The 19,680-nt window shown below is 40.7% G+C and overlaps 2 protein-coding genes across 2 annotated transcripts; both read left to right on the top strand.

Annotated features, from left to right (window-relative positions):
* The first annotated feature begins 813 nt into the window (after window positions 1-813).
* On the top strand, window positions 814-10,357 carry elovl1b (ELOVL fatty acid elongase 1b). Its single transcript, XM_067230408.1, has 8 exons — window positions 814-982; window positions 7,790-7,887; window positions 8,093-8,283; window positions 8,439-8,519; window positions 8,680-8,736; window positions 8,825-8,930; window positions 9,096-9,232; window positions 9,492-10,357. The coding sequence occupies exons 2-8, from the start codon at window positions 7,827-7,829 to the stop codon at window positions 9,828-9,830; spliced, it is 972 nt and encodes a 323-aa protein (XP_067086509.1). The 5' UTR covers window positions 814-982; window positions 7,790-7,826; the 3' UTR covers window positions 9,831-10,357.
* Window positions 10,358-16,414: 6,057 nt separating this feature from the next.
* Window positions 16,415-18,219, top strand: LOC136936771 (very long chain fatty acid elongase 1-like). Its single transcript, XM_067230404.1, has 7 exons — window positions 16,415-16,475; window positions 16,608-16,798; window positions 16,929-17,009; window positions 17,172-17,228; window positions 17,322-17,427; window positions 17,579-17,715; window positions 17,899-18,219. Exons 1-7 carry the CDS (start codon window positions 16,415-16,417, stop codon window positions 18,217-18,219), a joined length of 954 nt encoding a protein of 317 aa, XP_067086505.1.
* The last annotated feature ends 1,461 nt before the right edge of the window (window positions 18,220-19,680 follow it).

Genomic DNA, 19,680 nt, shown 5'->3' with positions numbered 1-19,680 from the left:
TAGTATAAGGTATTACTCAGGACTCATTGTCCTGCTGCCACCAGCTATTACATTTAACAAACCAGCCTTAAGTAAATAATAACATGATATGTAAATGATACCATGCATCACACCAACTGCCATCGACTTTTTCGACTTTTTCAGCTGTTCCAAATGCGGTAGTTTCCTGGGAAAGTGTTTTGTCACTTGATGACACTTAATTTGTTGTGTTCTGCAGATGTTTTTGTCAGTGTTAGATGACCATTTCCATGCATATTATCTTGTATTGACATGGATTGTCTGTATCCAGAAGGAGGATAAATAGATGTTAGCTTTGCTTTATGGGTGTTGGCTTGGTAGAGAGACGGTTGGCCTAACAATGGTGGCCTAACAATGTCCCCCTTCATGATAACAGTGTCGCCACTGATTTCTTGCCCGGTGCCTGGACGAATAATATCATCGACCAGCCCCCGGAGAAAATGTACAGGGTCAATGCTGTGGTCTGGTGTATGTACCCTGGTGGAGCAGCAGGAGCAACTCCCTTCTGTGTGACGAGTGCAGGGTTTACAAACCAACAAGTCACCAAGCACTTCCTCAATTTTACCCACACCTAATAGTTTGAAATAGGAAGCCAGTTCTCTCTCACAAGCATTCAACCTACTTGCACTCTTGCATGCTCAGACAAATACTACTCTCTCCCTGCTTCTGTCTTCCTGTCTCTCTCCCTCACTACCGCCCCCCCCTCCCCCTCGAGTTATTCATCCGCTGTGTGAGTCAGGGAGGGTGGGGCCTTGGAGAGCACCAGTACCAGTCACACAGTCAGTTTTCTCTCTCACTCCCTCTGTCTTCCTCTATCTCTCCTTCTGTCTCCGCTGCCTTCCTGGCCTGTTCCCCTAGCAGGCTACACAGAGCTCTGCCCTGCTGTGAACAAGGAGTTGGCATTGAGGCTGGCAGCCATTGGCGTGCTCTGACAAGAAAGAAAAACTGCAACTGAGACAGAAAGGTAAGTCAGTCTACTGTACCTAACTCAAGTTCTCAGGAAACTCACCCCCTGCCACATCCTGCTACTTGTTGAGCTAGCGGTTCTAATCTTCTGGGTTTGTCCCTTGGTGGATACAGGGATATAATTAGTCCTATTCTCAATATTTATGTTGGGAAGTAAGAGGGAGGGGGAAGTTCCCTGCAGACTATCAGGTAAAAATGGTTGCTTGACAGTCTGTCTTTGTCTCGTAGGATCTTGGCAGTTTTTTTTTTATTTTTCTCTCGCGTGTTCGTTCATCATTAACTCCAGCCTTGTGAGCGAGGGCACACTTTTTTTATTCAATGATTCATTGACAGGATTTCCGTAACAAACGCTTCTTAGATGTTCCCCACCCTTTCCTCTGTGAAACCTTACCCTGGGAGGGTTCATAGAGCGACTTTGTCATCATGGTGTCTGGTGTGTTTTGGTTTAGTGCATGGGGGTGGCCAAGAACATTGTTAGAGGTTTCTTGAGAAATAGGTGAAAGAACCCAAATTCAAATTCCCCAAGACCAAACGGACCCACAATCTTACATACTAAAGGGTTTTCAGTTTCTGGAGCGTTTACAGGGAGGATGCGGATGAATAGAGATACTGTAGTTGATCACATGGGTGGCCTGTTGCTTCGATGGGGCGGGGGAAGGGCAAAGGGTAGGGAGTTAACTTTTCAGTCCTTTCCTGCACAGTTTGAAACTGTAGTGAAATACTGTATGTACATGAACGGATGATGGCTTCATTGATTGAGTAGATGACTACTCAAGTTGCACTATATTATTTCATTTGAACACATTTGAGGGAGAGCAGTTTATGGACATTGTGACATTCTCAACATGATGAGAGGAGGCATCTTCCTGGGTCTACCCGTGAACAACTATTGCTGACTTAGTAGTCACAACACAATAAGGAAATTCCTCTGATTGTCTTGCCAGTGACTTTCCAAATGTTGTGACTACTAATTTTACTCATAAATTGACATATTCTTAAGATAATTCTGTGGAAGTGTGCCATTTATTATAGTTTACGTAGCTCAAACTTGAGTACTGTGGTAATATGGATTATTTGTGTGAAGACAATTTATGCAATGACAAACAATCATTATCCTAGAATGTATACTTTTAAGTCATGTTGGATGATTTTGTTGGGTTTGAATGAGATGGCATCCATGTTGTTTTCCATACTCTATTTTTAGTTGTGGTTGTTTTGAGTTTGACTACCATTTCCATAATTACAACCAGAGAGGGTTTTTTCCCCTTGATGTTTAACATAAGTTGGTTTCATCACGCAGCTGAGACTTCCATCAGTAGCTGTTCTCTGTCCCTGGCTTTCTTTTTCTCCTCTCTGGTCTCCCTTTCCCTGGTGCATTGGGATGAGGATGACAGGATGTGCAATACAGTGTTTTCCTTCCCCTGGTTAGGCTTATCTTAGTCACAAGACTAGCCTCCTGACACAGACAGAGACACACACACACTACCTACCGTTTCCCTACAAGCAACTTCTATGTGCACAATTAAGACCTTGACAAACTACCTTTTCAGTTTACAAATGTAGTTTGCATAACCTTAAGTTTAGAATACAACTTATTTGTCCCATAAGTACAATCAAAAAATGTACGTGCTCCCAAAATGCTGACATGGTTAACTTTGCTTTCCCCTCCCTTGAGACTAATCAAAGTGTCCTCTTCAAGAACCCTCAGAACTTTCCCTCTTACGAATTACCTCGCTTGGGTTTACGTTGACCTTCTCTGGTGTTACACTTACATTCAGGATGAATTATTAATAATTACAATGTAAATACATTCATATATGTTAAAATAAATATTACAAAACAACTTTTTGAATTTTGTTCACAGATTCCACCCATTTTGATTGGTCGGGTCTGTTAGCACACACAAGTTTGTGGGTATCGACTCGCATTTGCTCAGCAATGTCTGCACAATCACACATGGAATCGAAACAATGGCAGCTGAACTTGATACCCCCTCCTGTTGTTATATGTGCCACTCGAGATCTAGGTCACCGAACTGAACGTCATCTCAACAGGTAGAGGAATGTCCCAATCTCTAAGATCATGTGACCAAAATCAAAAGAAGCCTGAGGGTCCACTTTTATAGGCTGATATTGCTTAAGGCAAAAAGGAAGCTTTTGCAAAGGAAGTGTCTTACACAGATACTGAAGGTAGACCAATGGTGTTATTTAAGAAATCACTGGAGATTGACAATATTTGGCAGTACTTTACAATTTCATTGTATTTTGCAAAACCTTCAGAATGTTTCATACCTAGGTTAGCCTAGACACATCCAAAGAGATATTTTGGGCATATTCTGCTTTATTGGTCAGTGACAGTATTGGAGAGAGAGAGGAATGGCAAGGGAGAAATAGAGGGAAAGACATGCAGCAAATACCTGTGGCTGCTGCTGTAAGGCCTCAGCCCATGTAGTATGCGGCCTCGTCCTAGACCCATCTAACACTAAGTTTGGATCTTGCCCTACTTTTGGCCAAAACTAAACAAGAATTCATGGCAATACAATGCAATCAAGTGCATTGGTTAGTGCCTTCTGAATTCATACTATCGCTCTGAAGAATTATTTATTGTTTGAACTTCTTTATTTAGGGGAAAGGTTGCCATTGTTGGGAAATGCCCCTCGCACTCATTAGGCTATGCAAATAACTGGCTGGAGGCCATAAATGTCTTGACTCCTTGTTCTTATCAGTGCACAAAAACTGTATATTGTCTATGGATCAGTTCGACCAGGTGTATCTTATAAAATTATAAAATCATTGTGCTCTGTTTTTGATGCTTTAACCATGACTTTGGGGTTGTCTTATTTGATCTTTCTGTTCTCACTCTGAGAAATTATGTGTGGAAAAAACCTGTATCTTTCTGTGCATGTTTGACTTGGCTATCTCTAAATTAAGGTTTAACGATGGTTCCATTGGATTATCTCTGTTTGTGTTGGTAGATATTTACTTTGGGTCATGGTGTGATCCAATATATATATATTTTTTCCATTCAATTCTGAATTCAAATAGCTTTGCTTTGAAAAGTGAAGTTAGACCATTGCTTTGTCTCCATTTTACACATCATCTGAGGACTGATAAGACTGAGGATGCTTTCTCCATGCCCCTGTCTTTCTCTTAACTTCTTCTTGGCTTTGTTTTTTTAGATGCATTTGATTCACAATAACCCCTCTGCTAGTCTAACCCAAAATAAAGCCACAACTACACCTCTCCCAGTTGTGCACTATGTAGACAAGCAAGGTGTAAAACTTTCTTATTGCCAATTGTGTTGCTGTTGTTTTATGATCCTTTGTATGGTTTATGAAATATTCAAGTTTTTATGGTAAAATTTGGCCCATTAAAATCAATGGATGGAATTTAGAGGAGTTAAACATGGTGGTAGGTCTAATCGCCACACATTTTAAATACTGCCACCACTGCTACAGTATTTATTTCACATATAGCAGGGCTTGAAATTGCGACCATTTTGGTTGCATATGCTCCCGAGATTGTGGCTGTGCTACCGCTATATCAATTTGGGAGCATTTGTACAAGTGCAAATAGGCCTAATCGTTATGGTGCGACCTCGCTAATTAGCCTACTACACATGTCTACTGTGAGCTGATGCAGTGACTGGTCCACCGTTCTATCCAACGTTACATAACCAATTAAACTTCATCTTTACGTTCTAAACTTTTAATGCAGATTTTAGATTGGTTAATATTAGCCATCAGTTACTCCTTGTCAATGCGCACCGTTGTCACGTGACAAGGAGCTAACTAGCGGGGGGGGGGGGGAGAGGGGAGAGACAAACCATAAAAAACGTCATGAGTACAGTAAATCTGAGATCATTTGCGAACCATTACTTTAAGAAAAAATATGAATTTAGTTGCTGCCACTCCCAGAGATGCAAGAAGAAATCAAGTATATATTACTATTAATGACAAAATAGTAACGCACAGTGAATTGGACAAGTAACTTTAATCTGATTACTGGTTTGGAAATTGTAACGCGTTAGATTACTCGTTACTGAAAAAAAGTGGTCAGATTAGAGGAACACGTTACCGGCATCACTGGTTCTGGTAGTAGAGCTAGCTAGCTATCTACAGTAGCTGCATCAGCAGTGTCAACTTCAGTTTGGCAGTTGATGTCACTAATGTTATCAGTAGGTCTACACAGCTGGAGGCTACCGGACAGCTGGGGCGCGAAGTATAACCTGCACTGGAATATAGGCCGCACTTGATACGATACGAGAACAATGATACTGTAGCACTGGCTAGCGTTGAGAATTGAAGATGAGGAATAATGCTCACTATTTATCCAGGAACACTTTCACATTGGACAGCTTGGATAGCAATCTAACTAGACAACATTCACAATCAGGGTGAGCCAAATGTGTTGGGATTGCAGTTATTTGACTTTGGGTTACATTTGAGCAAGAATGGTAATAAAGGGAAATGGAAGTGATATTTATAAAATTGCAAATTAATTAAATCAATTTCAAGGCAAAAGGTTTTAAATCTTACCTACTCTACCATTACTATTGGTGACAGAAAAAGAGAAACTAGAGAAATTGTCCACCTTCCCCTTTAAACACAACCATCTTCTGTAAGCCAATCAGATCTTAAGCCGAATTATACTACTCCGACTCCGTTACGGACAAACAGACGGACAGTCGGACGGATTCGTTGAATTTATAGTACTCCGAAGGCTGTGGGTGCTGAAAACAATTCACCGCCAGAAGAGTAGGTGGCGCTGCACTGCGATGCTAGCTAGGTTATCGAAAAGTCTGAGCAAATTGACAAATTAGCCGTTTCATCAATAAAATATGCACATTTTCAGCAACTACACTGCCAATTTTTTGTCACATTTTAATTCAGATGCTGATTTACATGTACTGTTTAGCTGAAATATGAATTGTAAAAACTTACAGCAATGCCGGTCAAAGGATTCTGTTTGTCTTGTTGGTCATGGCAACCCCGCCCCTGCAAGCGGTTCTTAATACGGACCAATCACAGTCAAGGGGTATCCGTAAAATGACGGACGGATAGTCAGGAAAATCAGGAGGTGCACGTAGAGCTCTCTGAGGGGCTCGGAGAGGGCGTTCCACGTCGGAGAGAGCGTTCCCTGTGTCCGTGAAAACGGAGTAGTATAAATCGGCCTTAACTTCACATACATGAGTACAAATGCAACAGGATGTCACACAATGAGGTATAAGAAGAGCTCTGGATAAGAGCGTCTGCTAAATAACTAAATGAGAAACATCTATCAAAGACTTTGTCCAGCAACTCCAGTCTCTAGCACATAAGAGGTGAGGGTACTGTCTCCCAGTCAACAAGTCTCAACAACATCCCTGAAGACTTTGCATGCCACCTAGACTTCTAGAATTTAGTTGTAGCTTTCATTTGATTGCATTTAGGTGCCCAAACCAACTTCTGGGCTGTATGTAGCTACTGTTAGAAGTTTTGGAGCTTGGTTTGACTATTGTCTTATCCATGATTAGTGGTTTCCTTAACTGTGCTTTCTACATACTGAGCCAAGTGACCATTTTCTTTGTCCCAGTTGCCTTTACTCCTCTGACACATTCCACTGTATTATTACCTTTCAATGGTGTTGGCTTAGGGTTGGTGGCAATGTACTCTTAGGGATGGGAAACCTCTAACACAGTAGATAGTAGCTTTTATAATCTGTTTACCTTGCTCTATAGTGCAGGGTTTCCCGCAGCACTTTTCAGTTAAGGCGGCCACCTAAGCAACACACGCCTGCCGCCTTAACTACGTTGAAAAAAAAAAAGGACATATCCGCCATTATCCTGTTTCTCCCTTCCATTCCAAATTGTGACCAATGCCAGTCTCCCTTTTCTGCAGAACGCCCCCCGGTTGGACGGCAAACCACCCCCCACCACCTTAACTAACACATTTTTCTGCGGGAAACCCTGTAGCGTGTACTCATGCACACTGTTTCATAATTTGACCCCCAAAATTGCAGCTTTAGTACTGTTTGAAGTTTAAATAATTGATACAGGATTTGGTCAAGACAGGTACCACACTTAGACACACTACCACACAATTCTATATCCACGTTCATCCCCAGAGTACAGTGTTCCTTTCCAGTAAAAACATGTCTACTGTCAGGAATGTCTACACCCAGCCACATACTGTTAAACCTGACTGGAGACAAATATTTCAGACGTAGATGAACTTCCCTTTGTTTCAATCTTGAATTGGTCTCTGCTCTGTCAGGGTCATTTGGGTAGAGCTAGAAAAGGAGGAGGTAGCCTGTGTTGGCTTTGGTACCATCATTTGTAGTACCAAACTGAGGGGAGTGCTGCTTCTGGTCTGTGGGACGAGGTACGCTGTTGGACCTCGCTCCAGCATCAGGACACGTATGATGAGCAACTTGGATCTGGTTGATTGCATTCTGGGATTTCTGGGGTGAGGTTTATTGGATCAGTGATAAGCAGCCACGGCTTTGACTGCTGTGCCCTTTTGGTTACCAGAGACAGACCCAACCCCTGGAGACACAAACCCAACAATAAGACACCACATGAGACTGAGTGAGATTAAGACTTAATCTCGGTTTATTACTCAACATTACATCATGTTACTGTTGAATGAGGGGCCTTAATAGCAAACACTTTCTCATATGTCTGAGTTCAAACTTCAGGCACCTGCTATAAATATAGTCTCAAACCAGATTAAAGTAGTTGCAGTTGATAGAGCTTTGTCAGTTAATATAAATTGAGGACACTGTATCAGCATTCACCATTGACTAATGAATGTGTTCCTCCACAGGTTTTTTAGCAGAACATAGAAGGGGAAGCCAGTCAAAATGTTGCAGGACATAGGTTCTCAAATCATGGAGGTATACGACTACGTCATGGCAGGAACTGGTGAGTGTTCAATATTCATACAGTGTTTCCCCTACCATTATATTAGAAAATGGCGCAAGATCACAAAATAAGTCATTTAAGGTTACCTTTCCTATAAAACAGCTATAGCTTGCTCTTTTATTAAACAATCTAAATGGCCTTATGTTATTTCTTATTTACACGACGGCATGTCATATCTGTCTCTACATGGTTGTTTCTTTCATAGACCCGCGATTGAAGGTTTATCCAATGATGCAGAATCCAGTGTACATGTCGGCCATATTGCTGAGCTACCTGTTCTTTGTGCTGTTTGCTGGGCCGCGCCTCATGGCCAATCGCAAGCCTTTCCAACTCAAGGAGGCCATGATCATCTACAACTTCTCCCTTGTGGCATTGTCTGTCTTTATTGTTTATGAGGTGGGATACTAGGACGCTTTAAAGGATTCAAATTTAGAAGGACAAATTGGATGGAGAATGCAGATCAAATTTGATTCATTATTCCAGGGCATCTCTGCAGGGTTTGAGCATGTCTGTCTAGACGTGTGTACTGAGTTTGTCCTTTTGTACTTCAGTTTCTGATGTCTGGCTGGGCCACCACATACACTTGGAGATGTGACCCATGCGATTATTCTGACAGCCCTCAAGGACTAAGAGTAAGTCAAGAGTCCCTGGTCACACACAAGGGCATTCCACTTCTCACCTACTCTTTTTTCAAAATAGTGTTTTTGACCTTTAATACCATTAATGATAACCAAAGTATATTATCTTTTAATGAGAGACCAACACAGATAATGCTATTTCTTCTTTCACTAGATGGTCCGAGTGGCTTGGCTGTTCTTCTTCTCCAAACTCATCGAACTCATGGACACAGTAAGGCAACAGATTTTCAGGTTGAATAGTTAGAATATAATTAGATATTTCTAGTTGTTGGATATGAACTGTTCTCTCCTTGGTTTAGGTCTTCTTTGTGCTGAGGAAGAAGCATGGTCAGATCACCTTCCTGCACATCTTCCACCATTCCTTCATGCCTTGGACCTGGTGGTGGGGTGTCAGCTATGCTCCTGGTGAGTCCACAATAGTTCTCCATATCAAACTCTTAAAGGTCATGAATCACTTACTTATTTGGTATTCAGTAAATAATTTGCCATGTGATGTTTGCAATGAATGACCAGGAACACCCTTATCACTGTGTAGCCTTAACCTTTCTTCTATGTGAATGTTTACCCCAGGGGGAATGGGCTCCTTCCATGCCATGGTGAATTCTGTTGTACACGTCATCATGTACTTTTACTATGGTCTGTCAGCTGCTGGACCACGCTTCCAGAAGTTCCTCTGGTGGAAGAAGTACATGACTGCCATCCAGCTGGTAGGATTTTTCTGTGTCTGTTTGCTATTTGTTTCTTGTTTCTTTAGGTCCTCCATAAAGGCCTTTGATATCTGTTCTTATGGCAATTCATTGTATAATCCTATCTGTCAGAAATTTAAAATAACAGCTCTTTGTTAAATTCAGTCAAAATCTGCTTTGGATTCAAGATATGGAGCTTTTGATTTACATATCAGGTATGTGTGTGTGTGTGTGTCCGTGTGTGTGTTTACTAATCTTTGGATCCATTCCTATCCAACAGGTTCAGTTTGTCCTAGTTTCCCTCCATGTCACGCAGTATTACTTTATGGAGAGCTGTGACTACCAGGTCCCTTTGTTCATCCACCTCATTTGGGTGTACGGCACCTTCTTCTTTGTTCTGTTCTCCAACTTCTGGTACCAGGCCTACATTAAAGGCAAACGGCTGCCAAAGCTGAACAGCAAGCAAAGTCACAATGGCAAGACCAATGGATCTACTGTGGCCAGCAATGGCAAGCACGCAGAGAATGGCACCAGCAATGGTACCTCCCACGGCACAAGCAATGGAGTCACTCATCACGAGAATGGTAGTGCTCTGATAGGTAAAATGAAAAAGGCGTAGGATTTCTGGAAAATAACAAACAGGATGTAGGAATATCATAAACCTGCACTAAGCTACCAAGGATTCCAAAGAAAGTTTTTTTTTTTTTTTTTCCTATTGTTTTTCGATGTATGATGCATAAAAAACATGGGGAAATGACATGGTCAATGATTTCCACAGTTGGGCGCCAATATTTTGTTTTGTTCAGTTTCCTGTTTAATTTCAAACTCAGACAACTAATTATGGAACATGTTTAATGAATAAAAAAACATGTAATGACCTAATGTAACATCACAGATGTTGCCCAGGACCACATGGTTTAAAGCACCTCAGTGATACACACATACAAACACACACAGAGTTTTGGCACTCGCATTCCTCCTCAACCCCCTGTGGATAGATGACACTGTACAGTTTCTATCACCAAACTTGAATATTCCTTTGTAAATAGTTTATCATGAGAAAAAAACTAATGGAAAGCTTTAGAGTTTCAAAATTTTTGTTACTTTATCTTTGTTAAATTAAATGCAATAAATTAAATTTAAAGTATGTTGTCCTTGTGAACCTGTGCTTAAAGATATTCAAGTGTGCATTACTACATGATTGTTGCTTCATACAGTGTACACTACAATAATATGATTGTATGACAACTGTAATCTCTGAGATCCATTGTGATATTCGTATTCACAAAATGTTTTGTTCTGAGTGTGCAGTGTTATGTGAATTAAGTTATTATACTTGAACCATGGAACAAATGCTTGAAGCAAGAAATACATCACTGAAACTGGTCTTTAAGTACAGTGATGAACTCCAAATTATGCAAAAAAAACACATAGGCCAACAGGACAGAAAAGTTTCTGTGTCTAACTATATTGGCTGAATAGAGAGAATTGAGTCTTGTCTCAAGCTATACTCTGGAAACTGAATATGAATGGCTGCTTAGACCCCCCTATCTTGCAGTGTTGTCACCACCATCTCAAGTATGTCAACCATGTAGGAGGTAAACAAAGGGCTCATTCTCCTTTGTTTGAGGAGATGCTTTGGATGACCCTCACACCAAGCGCCTAGAGGGCTGGATCAGCCCACCAGCCTCATTGGAAGAGGGGCTCAGGGTTGGGCCAGGTCACTGAGTCGCATTGCAAGTCAGTAACAAGTACTCTATATAATACATCAATAAACAATTCTACAATTACTTATTGTAAGTACACAATGAACTACCAATACTACTAATACTACTTATCTAGTATTAATTGTTTTGGTTCATATGTGTTAGAATAACACATTCCACACCCAAAGTACATTTTTGTCATTTGCATAAATGACAATATCAATGTGCTGTGCCAAAATGTCACCTTCACAATTTTGCTATTGAAGCTTAAGACCAGGAGAAAAATGACAGACTAATAATGCATCTTAGAAGCATTAAAACAGTCTTTACGCATTCATTCAATTTGCATCAAATAGTTATACATCTATAGACTCAATATTTCAAGTCTCTTTTTTTTTCTCTTCTCTCTCATTGCTTCATGGGTCTGAATCCAGCTCCTATTTTGAAATTAATTTTCAAAATAATTGTATTATGCAATTAAATTAATCAGATCCTGCTACTCTGATGTGATACCCCTTTTGTGTGGTTTGGGTGTCTGATACCAGTGCCGGTCTTCAATGTAAGGGTCAGGAAAAGGTGACCATGAACATACAGTAGACCTATATAGCCCCAGTATTATTTTGCAACTCTTCTGTGAGGGAATGGAGTGATGAGGTGTGTGTGTGTATGGCTGATAAGGCGACAAGCTTGCTATAATGCAAGGAATCTGTGTGTGTCTGTGTGTGATTTTATCAAGGACAGATCTACATACAATGAGGCTCCAGGGCTCAGCCCCCATAACCTCGAAGATCCCCCCCTTAAACATTTGCGAGAAAATGACACATATTTTCCCAGATCATAAGATCACATATTTGCAAGAAATAAAGTCACAAATTTGCACAAAAACTATACTCATCCAAATCAGTAGTACTATGTTTTTTCCTTCTGAATAGGCCCAATTGATTTTTGCCTAAAATCACAAGTAATATTTGCCTAAAATCACAAGTATTTCCTTATAACTAAATCCGATAGAAAAGTGTAATTTGATAAGGTCATCCATTACTGCGGGCATAGTACATAGCAAGCAGCAGCGTCTGAGGTGCTTTTTTTTTAACCTACAATAGGGGGTCAGATGGCTGAGCGGTTAGGAAATCAGGCTATACGTCTGAAGGTTGCCGGTTCGATTCCTGGCCATGCATAATTATTTGCATGTATGTACCAGAGCATTGGCAAAACATTTTTAAGAATGATAAATTGCTTTCATGATGTGCATAAGTGAGGTTGAACAAGTGATTTAATCTGAGAAATGTAGGTACCAAATCCACTGAGAAGAACTGTTATCGCCAGCTGCATCACGGGCACTGCACATATATATCTATCTAAATTGCCATAAATCTGTGCGTGTCACCAACATCTTACTCACCAACTGCATCTCGGGCACTGTGCTCTATCAATAATTCATATAATTCTTCCTGCCTGGCAAGGTGGTTTGTACACTTAGATGTTTTAATGATGTATATTATATATTGTTTTTTTATTTATCTCTTGTTCTCTTTACGAAAATGTTGTGATAGAATGATATAAGTATTGAGATTACAGTTTTTCTCAATTGCTAAGACACATTTCTTGAATGTGTACTCTGTTTTCTCTAAACTCTAAACACACATCTTCATACTTACACTGTTTGGCCAAACCCTTGACTTTTGACCCAAAATTAAACACTATAGTCAAAACCATATTACAGTTTTTTCCGATTGCTTAAGCACAATTTTGAAAACAGGTCTCACTTTGTCAAAACACTACACACGATTCACACAACCAGACACACAAGTAGCAGAACACCTCCGATCTTTTGCTAAATGAAACACTTTGTTCAAAACTATACAATCATTTATAAAAACCCAATTCTGTCACCGTATGCCACACACATGGTTCATAAAATTGGACTCTGTTTGAACCAGTTACACACTGTAGTGCAAAATTTAAACGTTTTTTCCTATTGCTTAGACACAAAAATGTCAAATAACACACAGTTAGTGAAATCTGACACTCAAGGAGCACAACAGAAGGCCAGACCTGCACAACTATAAGCACATTCTCATCCTCACACTATTTGCTAAATACTACACACAGTGTTTTGCAAATCACTAAACACACTTTTCTACATTAGACACAGAAATGTAAGATTATGTCACTTTTTTAGACACTGCCTTGTAAAATGCCACACATGTGAACATATTGATCAAACACCGGCATCAGGTGTACAAGCACTAAAGTGCTGAACTGTAAACATACCAATCAGGTGTAAGCACTATAAAAAAGCAACAGGTCAGTGTACCTGTCCTCATAAAAAATGGAAGGCAATGTTGCAGGTAGAGGAAGAGGGAGAGGTAGGATGAGAGGGGGGCCCCGTAGAGGAAGGTAGGGAGAGGGAGAGGTAGACCTGGAGGCCGTGGAAGAATAGGGACAAATTTACCGTATCTAATGAAATTCAAACAACATTGAACATTGGTTGACCATGTTGTGAACCATGGGGCAACATTGAGAGAGGCTGGACAGAGAGTTCAGCCCAACCTCAGCAGATATACTATTGCAACAGTAATTTGAACATTTTGACAAGAGCACAGTTGAAAACTACTATTCTGTACTGTCTACAGTACAGTAAAATGTAGCTACATGTAGCTACAGCTATATGCACTACATCAGTACTTTTTTGTACATATTTACTGCAGTCCATGATTGAAATAATGTACTGTATTTCATTTGCTGTATTCTTTCTTTTGTCTCCACAAATGTATTTGTGTTTACAGACTACTATGTAGCCTACTACAGTATTTGATTTGAAATATGTTCTGATTTTCTGGACAAAATGCAACCTTTACATAGACAATGTGGAAAAATACAGGAACTATTTTCAGCAGTGTGCAGTACTGGTCTTGTTGGTTGTGTTTGGTCAACATATTCATGTACTTGTACATACTCTACTGGAACAATGTCTCAGTGTACATAGTGTGGCACGGATCTCATTTGAGATTGTTGTTCTTCTTCCTCTTCCTCTGCCTCTTCCTCTCCCTTGTCCACCTCCTCTCATTCTGACAATTCTGCCTCTTCCTCTGATATTTGCATCCATGATTTCAAAGTACAGATAAGCTTACCTTTGTATTCATTCCAAACCCCTGATTGCTTGTTGAGTATTTTTGCTTGTTACTGTAGTGCTTACACATGGATAATTGGTGGTTAAGGGTTGTTTAAATTGTGCTGGTTTGAGTTTACTTATCAAACGGAAGTGTATTCTAAATGACATAATGGTGACGATTATGTCTTAAAGTGAGAGGTGTGTTTAGACTTTTGCAAAAAAGCGTGAATGAACTTGAGTAATGTGTCAAAAAGGGTCAATTGTGTTTAAAGACTGGGGTCTTTCTGCTGGGAATTGGCAAAATGGTTTTGTGAGGATGGCTTACACTTACCATTTTTGTGTGTTAGCAATCGAGAAAAACTGTAAATGGTTTTGTATTGTCATGCATTTCAAGATTTGCGACAGGTCTGTTAGTCAGAAGAAACCAGTTTTACAGTTAATGGGTTTTGGTTATAATTGCCAAAATGTTATTTTGGAAATGTGAATGTCCCTTATTGAACTGAACGAGTTAGTGCAGCGTTACTGAAACGTTGCTACTACACGCATTGAAATTGCAAATAAGGTAGAAGACATATATATGTAGGGGGGGGGGGGGGGGGGGGGGTCTGTGCTAGGCCCGCTCATTTACATGTCCTCCCCTCCAAGCTTACAATACAAAATTATGGAATTGTATACATTTATATATGTTTAGCCCCCCCCCCATGTTGTAAAATACAAAAGTATTTTACAAAATGACCCAAAAAAGTACGTATATATATATATATAATTTTTGTTCCCCTCAGTGGCCCCCTCATTTTAATATGGGACACCCAAAATGTTGGATTCTGGCTATGACCCTGCAACCTACATTTAATTATTGGAAGTACTGATATAAATGGATAATGGAGGATATTGACAATACCATATTTTGCGAGTGTTAAATGAATAATGTGTGAGCAGTCATTGTCAGAAGCCACGCTGACTCTGTTTCCATTTCATAATTTCTCCTGTTTCTACAGGAGTATATTGCTTGACATCTGCAGTTGGGGCCAGTAACATCTCGGCTAAACTGCAAACTTTACCCTGAACATTCTGTGAAACCTGACTCGGATCACAGAGATCACACAAGGATCAACTTACCTTTTTTCACTCTTGAATTGATCTCCTTGCTCCGTTAACCCTTGTGCTGCCTTCGGGTCACATGACCCAAAGGTTCATAATGAACCATTGTTGTGTTTACCCAATTTTACCCAATTCAAAAACAAATACAAATTATTTTCTTTTAACTTTCGCAATGTGGGGGGTCTGAGACAGCCCAACGGTTAAAAGAAAAAGCTTCACTTTGTTTTTTCTATGCGGTAAATTTGTCGCAATACGACGGTGGGTCACAATGACTGATGGGTCAGAATGACCCGAAGATAACACAAGGGTTAAGGTCATTTGTGAACAACAGGGAGAGGAGGAGTTAGTGTTTCTTGCTTTGGGCCTGTGTTGGCTTAGCTACTCTTCTTTGTAGTACCAAACTGAGGCTAGTGCTGCTGCTGGTCTGTGAGATGAAGTACACTGTTGGACCTCGCTCCAGTATCAGGCCACTTCTGACGAGCAACTTGGAGCCAATTCAAAGCATGCTTGGATTTGCCGAGGTGGGGTTTATTGGATCATTGATAAGCAGACATGGCCTTGACTGCTGTACCCATTGGGTGACCAGAGGTAAGTAAGTAAGTAAGTAAGACTTTATTTATATAGCACATTTCATACAAGAATTGTAGCTCAATGTGCTTTACATAAAATCAATAAAAACAATAATACAAGTGATAAACAATTCAAACAAAAATAAAAATCCCAATAAGATCTCTGTTCAAGAGAGAAAACAACTTTAAACATGCATCTTAAAAGTAACATATACATTTGGTTCACCCCTGGTCTGTATATATAAAACCATACACTCTGTTAACAGATCCTTTCCCCAGGTCAAGAGTATGGGCCGTATTCTCTGTTAACAGATCCTTTGCCTCAGATCAAGAAGACAGATTGTTTTGTTTTTTAGAGGTAGAGGTAGGTACCAAGACCAAATTCCTGGAGACCCAAACCCAACATATGAGACCACAGAGTACACCAGATTAATTATTACACAACATTATTGTTGAATTAGAGGCCTCAGAGGCGGACACCCTCTCACATGTATGAGTTCTCTTGAGTTCATACTTCAGGCACCTGCTATAAACACAGAGCAGATGTACCTGCGGTCTTGCAGTCTCAAACCAGAGTAAAGTTGTTAGTTGCTTTTGATAGAGCTTTGTCAGTTACTATATGTGGATGTTACTGCATCAGCATCGCCATTTACTAATTAATGTGTTCCTCCACAGGGGTTTTTTTAGCACATAGAAGGGGAAGCAATTTAAAATGTTGCAGTACATTGGCTCTCGAATCATGGAAGGATATGACTATCTCATGGCAAGAACTGGTGAGTGTTTGAATATTTATACTAGATACTGTAATTGCCTACTTGCTGTATATGCAACATACAGTAAATGTGCATTCTTTAAGCAGAAGCATTATATTTGTGAGGTTAATAATTCAAACGTTTCTTTACTAGATCCGCGAATGAAGGCTTATCCAATGATGCAGAGTCCAGTGTACATGTCGGCCATATTGCTGAGCTACCTGTTCATTGTGCTGTTTGCTGGGCCGCGACTCATGGCCAATAGCAAGCCTTTCCAACGCAAGGAGGTCATGGTCATGTACAACTTCTCCCTAGTGGGGTTGTCTGCCTTAACCGTCTATGAGGTGGGATACTAGGACACTGAGAAGGATTCTAATTTAGAATTCTGATTGGATTCATTATTCCAGGGCATCTCTACAGGGTTGGAGCATGTTGTCTAGACTTATGGACTGAGTTTGTCCTTTTGTCCTTTAGTTTCTAATGTCTGGCTGGGCCACCACATACACTTGGAGATGTGACCCATGCGATTATTCTGACAGTCCTCAAGGACTAAGAGTAAGTCACAGAGTCCCTGGTCACAAACAATGGGATTCTTCTTCTCACCTACTCTTTTTTTCAAATAGTTTATTTGACTGGTTAATACAATTAATGATATCCAAAGTATATTATCTTTTTATGAGAGACCAACACAGATAATGTTATTTCCTTTTTCACTAGATGGTTCGAGCGACTTGGCTGTTCTTTTTAGCCAAACTAATTGAGCTCATGGACACAGTAAGGCAACAAATCCTGCCAATTCTTTGAATCTTTGTAGTTGCTTTGAATCTTTCTAACTGTTGGGTATGAACCGTTCTCTCCTTGGTGAAGGTAATCTTTGTGCTGAGGAAGAAGCATAGCCAGGTCAGCTTCTTGCACATCTTCCACCACACTATAATGCCCTGGACCACTTGGTGGGGTATCAGCTATGCTCCTGGTGAGTTCACTATATCAAACTCTTAACGGTCATAAATCACTTATTTGGTATTCAGTAAATATTTTGCCAAGGCATGTTTGCAGTGAGTGACCAGGAACTCCCTTGTCACCCCTCATACTTAACCTTTCTTCTATGTGAATGTTTACCCCAGGGGGAATGGGCTCCTTCCATGCCATGGTGAATTCTGTTGTCCACGTCATCATGTACTTCTACTATGGTCTGTCAGCTGCTGGACCACGCTTCCAGAAGTTCCTCTGGTGGAAGAAGTACATGACTGCCATCCAGCTGGTAGGATTATTTGTTTCTTGGTTCTATATGCCCTCCATAAAGGCCTTTGATATTTGCTCTAATCGCATTCATTGTGTAATCTTACCTGCCATTAATTAAAAAAAAGGCTCTGCTCATATCAGGTATGTGTGTGTGTTTATGTGTGTGTTTTTACTAACCTCTGCATCCATTCCCATCCAACAGGTTCAGTTTGTCATAGTGGCCCTTCACATAAGCCAGTTTTACTTAATAGACAACTGTGGATACCAAGTCCCTTTTTTAATCTTCCTCATTTGGTTGTACGGTACCTTCTTCTTTGTTCTGTTCACCAACTTCTGGATCCAGGCCTACATTAAAGGAAAACGGCTGCAAAGGTTGCACACTAAAAGTCACAATGACAAAACCAATGGATCTACTGTAGCCAGCAATAGCAAGCACGCAAAGAATAACACCAGCAGTGATACCTCCCACATCACAAGTAACAAAAATGGTAGTGCGTCGATGGGTAAAATGAAAAAGTCATAGGAGTTCTCGGAAATAACACATATGATGTAGGAATATCAGAAACCTGCTCCAAGCTACCAAGGATTCCACAGTTTAGTTTTTTTCTTTTCCCATGAAATGTATGACGCATAAAAAAACATGGGGAAATTACATGGTCAATGACTTCCACAGTAGGGGGGACACATTTTGTTGGCCATAATTCAGTTTTGTGAAAATTAATTATGAAAGACGTTTCGAAACATGTAATGCAACATCACAGATGTTGCACAGGACTACATGGTTTAAAAGTACCTCAGTTATAAACATATGAGCAGACATACAAACACACACACACACACCGTTTTCCTTATTTATCTCCTGGCTGGCACCTGCATTCATCCTAAACCCCCTGTGGATAAATGACACTGTAGTTTCTATCATAAAACTTGCAAATGCCTTTTAGTAAATAGTTTTATCTTGGGGGGGAAAAAAATAATAAAAGAATGGTATTTTAAAGAAATTCAGTTTTTCTTTGTTAAATTAAATGCACTTATTTCAATTTTATGTCCCTGTGAAGTTGTGCTTAATTCATAAAGTATGTGTGTATTTCTACATGATTATGGTTTCAGACGCACAGTATTCTTAGCCAACAGATCACAGACTGTGGTATTATATAACAGTTAAGTGGTGTTTGCAAAGGATCGACATCCACTTAGCTGTGATAAAACAACCATATATTATGTGGGGAGTCTGAGACAGCCCAACGGTTAAAAGAAAATGCTTCACTTTGTTTTTGTATGCGGTAAAGTTGTCGCAATACAACGGTGGGTCACAATGACTGATGGGTCAGAATGACCCGAAGATAACACAAGGGTTAAAGTACCATTGTACTCCCAGAACAAGTGCATCTTTAGCCTTTTATTGAAGGTTGAAGATCAGGCGGGCTGAATCTACACGACCGGGAGACTGCAGCAATGTGGGCCGTGAGGGTGAGCTTGTCATCCATGGTAACCCCGAGGTTCCTGGCAGAGGATGAAGGGGTCAACGTCGCAGATCCCAGGGTGATTGAAAGATCGTGGGAGATGGAGGGTTTGGCCAGGAAGATGAGAAGTTCTGTCTTGGCGAGGTTCAGCTGGAGGTGGTGCTTGGTCATCCAGGCGGAGATGTCTGTGAGGCAGGCCTCGATTCTAGCTGAGATCCCCGGATCAGTTGGGGGGAACAACAGGTACAGCTGCGTGTCCTCAGCGTAGCAGTGGTAGGAGAAGCCATGTGAGGCGATGATCGGTCCAAGTGAGGTGGTGTACAGGGAGAAGAGGAGGGGTCCAAGGACAGAGCCCTGTGGGACACCAGTGGAGAGCTGGTGTTGTCCTGACACTTAACCTCCCCAGGAGACCTGGTAGGATCTCACCGACAGGTAGGAGGAGATCCACTGAAGTGCAGTGCCAGAGATGCCCATCTCAGAAAGTCTAGCGAGCAGGATCTGGGGGTTGACCATGTCAAATG

The sequence above is a fragment of the Osmerus mordax genome, chromosome 27 (genome assembly GCF_038355195.1).
Source record: "Osmerus mordax isolate fOsmMor3 chromosome 27, fOsmMor3.pri, whole genome shotgun sequence".
NCBI lineage: Eukaryota > Metazoa > Chordata > Actinopteri > Osmeriformes > Osmeridae > Osmerus > Osmerus mordax.
The sequence above is the reverse complement of the archived record's forward strand: the minus strand, read 5'-3'. Positions and strand labels throughout refer to the sequence as shown.